Source organism: Antrostomus carolinensis, unplaced genomic scaffold (assembly GCF_000700745.2).
Source record: "Antrostomus carolinensis isolate BGI_N321 unplaced genomic scaffold, ASM70074v2 scaffold38785, whole genome shotgun sequence".
NCBI lineage: Eukaryota > Metazoa > Chordata > Aves > Caprimulgiformes > Caprimulgidae > Antrostomus > Antrostomus carolinensis.
In genome coordinates, this window is record NW_010314985.1 from 1 (window position 1) to 2532 (window position 2532).

The 2532-nt window shown below is 48.4% G+C and overlaps 1 protein-coding gene across 1 annotated transcript; it reads left to right on the forward strand.

Moving 5' to 3' along the window:
• The first annotated feature begins 511 nt into the window (after positions 1–511).
• Positions 512–2184, forward strand: POLE3 (DNA polymerase epsilon 3, accessory subunit). Its single transcript, XM_029084916.1, has 3 exons — positions 512–592; positions 1352–1470; positions 1972–2184. The coding sequence occupies exons 2-3, from the start codon at positions 1368–1370 to the stop codon at positions 2130–2132; spliced, it is 264 nt and encodes an 87-aa protein (XP_028940749.1). The 5' UTR covers positions 512–592; positions 1352–1367; the 3' UTR covers positions 2133–2184.
• The last annotated feature ends 348 nt before the right edge of the window (positions 2185–2532 follow it).

The following is a 2532-nucleotide window of genomic DNA, read 5'->3' on the forward strand; positions in this document are numbered from 1 at the left end:
CGAAACGGGCCCGGGCCGCGGGGGACCCTGTGCCGGTTCCCCCAGGGCGCTGTCGGTGCGGCCCCCCCGGTAATGTCCCGGGTCCCGATGGCGAAACCCCCCGGTAATGATGTCCTGGGTGATGTTCAGAGGCCGGGGGGCTCCCGCAGAGGCGGAACGATGTGTTTGGGTTTGAGCCCTGACACGCCGGTGGGTCTGGCAGGGCGATCGGATATTGATCAGAGATTGATAATGAGCAGATGGATGGGTGATGGATGGCCCCAGAGATGGTGGCCACACCGACCAGAAGTCCCTCTGCTCCCGCTGGGCTCGCTGCGGTGGAGGGAACACGGTCACGGTTGGCTTTCAGCCGGCACCAAAGCACCTGAGAGACACGATTAGCTTCTCCTTGTGCTGAGCCCTCTGAACGCCTTCATGAGGCCCATGGGCATAATTCACACTGACATGTGAATTATGAAAGTTTTAAGTTATTTGTAGTTATTCAAAAAGTTGAATTTCTTTTTCAGCTGCCTGATGGAGTCAATATTTCCAAAGAAGCTCGGAGCGCGATCTCTCGAGCGGCAAGTGTGTTTGTGCTTTATGCAACATCATGGTAAGAATTGATTGCATCGGATGACCAGTGCAGTTGATTTATCATTCACTCTCCTGGCTGTCCTGGAGTATTTTTCCCAGTGTTTGTTTTGGTTTTGTCTGTTTATATAAATAACACAATCTTTAGTGTAGCTCAGACAGCAGCAGTTGGGTTTGAACTGCCTTTAACAACCCATGGGGAGGGCAGCGTGGCTCTGCACACAGAGATGTCCCAACCCCATCGAGGACAAGAGGGATCCCAAACTGCCTGTAGCCTTGGAATACGGCTGCACAGCTTTTCCTGGCAAAGGGAAGAGCCCTTTGCTCACTCTCCAAGCTACTCACAACGTGGTGTGTTAGGGCAAGTGTGAGCCAAACCAGTCAGCCTTGGAGCTGAGGACACAGTAAGGTCTTTGGGGTGGCTCAGAATACGCTGTGCAGGCAAACACTTCTCTGGTGTTCAGTGCTCACAAAGTGCAGCTTTGTGGAATTGTCACCTTGCAGCCAATGTTCAGACTTTCTCCTTCCACCCAGTTGTAGAAAAAGTCTAGGAAAGCAGAAAATTAATGTTGTAGGAAAGCAAAGCGACCAGATGAAAGCACAAACAAGCAATGTAAACAAGAAGGTATCTTAAACTCCTGTTAGCAAGTAATTAAACACCCCCTGTATGTTCAGGAGATGGCTTTTTTTTTTTGGAAGTTGCATATGACTTTAATGAACAAGTCTAAATTAAATGACGGTACCAATTAACTCTTGTTTTTCTTTCACGTTTTTTAACTAGTGCCAATAACTTTGCCATGAAGGGGAAAAGGAAAACGCTGAACGCCAGCGACGTTCTCTCTGCCATGGAGGAAATGGAGTTTCAGCGATTCGTAGGCCCTTTGAAAGAATCACTGGAAGGTACCGTCCTCCGTTCACGCCGAGGGAGTCCAAGCAGCACCAAGTCCTGTTTTCCTCAAAGACAGGACAAGCAACACTTATTTGCCTGTCTTGTTTCTCTTCTCTTTGCCCAGCGTGTTACACTGCTGTTTGCCAGGGGAATAAATAACATGCACCTTAACAGGACTGGGATAACATTTATTTCTCAACTGATGAGGATTGAGAAAGTCTCATCTGCTATCACTCCCCTGTTATGTTTATCTAAGGAAGGTCTTAGGTGCTGCCTGAAAATTGTGAACTCCTGCCTCCTTTTCAGCATTTTCCTGCTGACCTGCTGAAATTTAACCTGAGTTCCTATGGAGCTGGTCAGCACAGCTCAAGTGATAGGGTGAGTTGCTGCTCTGAGTTCACTGCTCCCCTTGTAAGCCTGGAGAGCAAGTGGACGATGGACTTCAGCTACCGCACTGTTCATGCCGTGGAGACACTGACTTGCAATTTTCCAGTGTTCTTTCTCTTTTTTAGTTTACAGGCGTGAGCAGAAAGGGAAGAAAGAAGCAAGGAAAGATAAAGACAAGAAGGCAGACTCAGAGGAACAAGATAAGAGCCGAGAGGAGGAGAATGATGATGATGACGAAAGGATGGAGGAAGAAGAGCAAAATGATGAGGAAGAGGTAGACAACTGAGCTTGCTGACGAGACATGTGCGGGGGCTGGGGTTTGTTCAGAGGGTTATAAACATTGTAAATGAACCTTGCTGTGTCCCCTTTTGCTTCTAGTAGAGCTTTGCACTGTTCCTCCGTGCCCCATCCCCTTTTTGGCTTTAACTTGTACATTCAGGACTGCTGCTACAGCTTTTCTCCTGGAAGGACCACTCCTCCCTGTGCAGCAGGGCTTGGTGCTCTCTTCTGAACAGACAGAAATGGGACTGGGCTTTTTGTGCTGGGTTGGCTCTGAAATAGAGGAAAAAAAAGAAATGTGGGATGCTCAGTGCAGAGGTTGGCAGGAGAACCTGAGAGGTTGTGGAATAAGCTCATTAAACCGAGTCAGGGGCTGAATCAAATAGATCATTAACCCTTTGGGGTTT

Bases quoted from the DNA above. Each gene is read 5' to 3' on its own strand.
- POLE3 (XM_029084916.1), top strand. From the start codon at position 1,368: ATGAAGGGGAAAAGGAAAACGCTGAACGCCAGCGACGTTCTCTCTGCC. The intron at 1,471-1,971 runs GTACCGTCCTCC...TCTCTTTTTTAG, and splicing joins TTTGAAAGAATCACTGGAAG to TTTACAGGCGTGAGCAGAAA.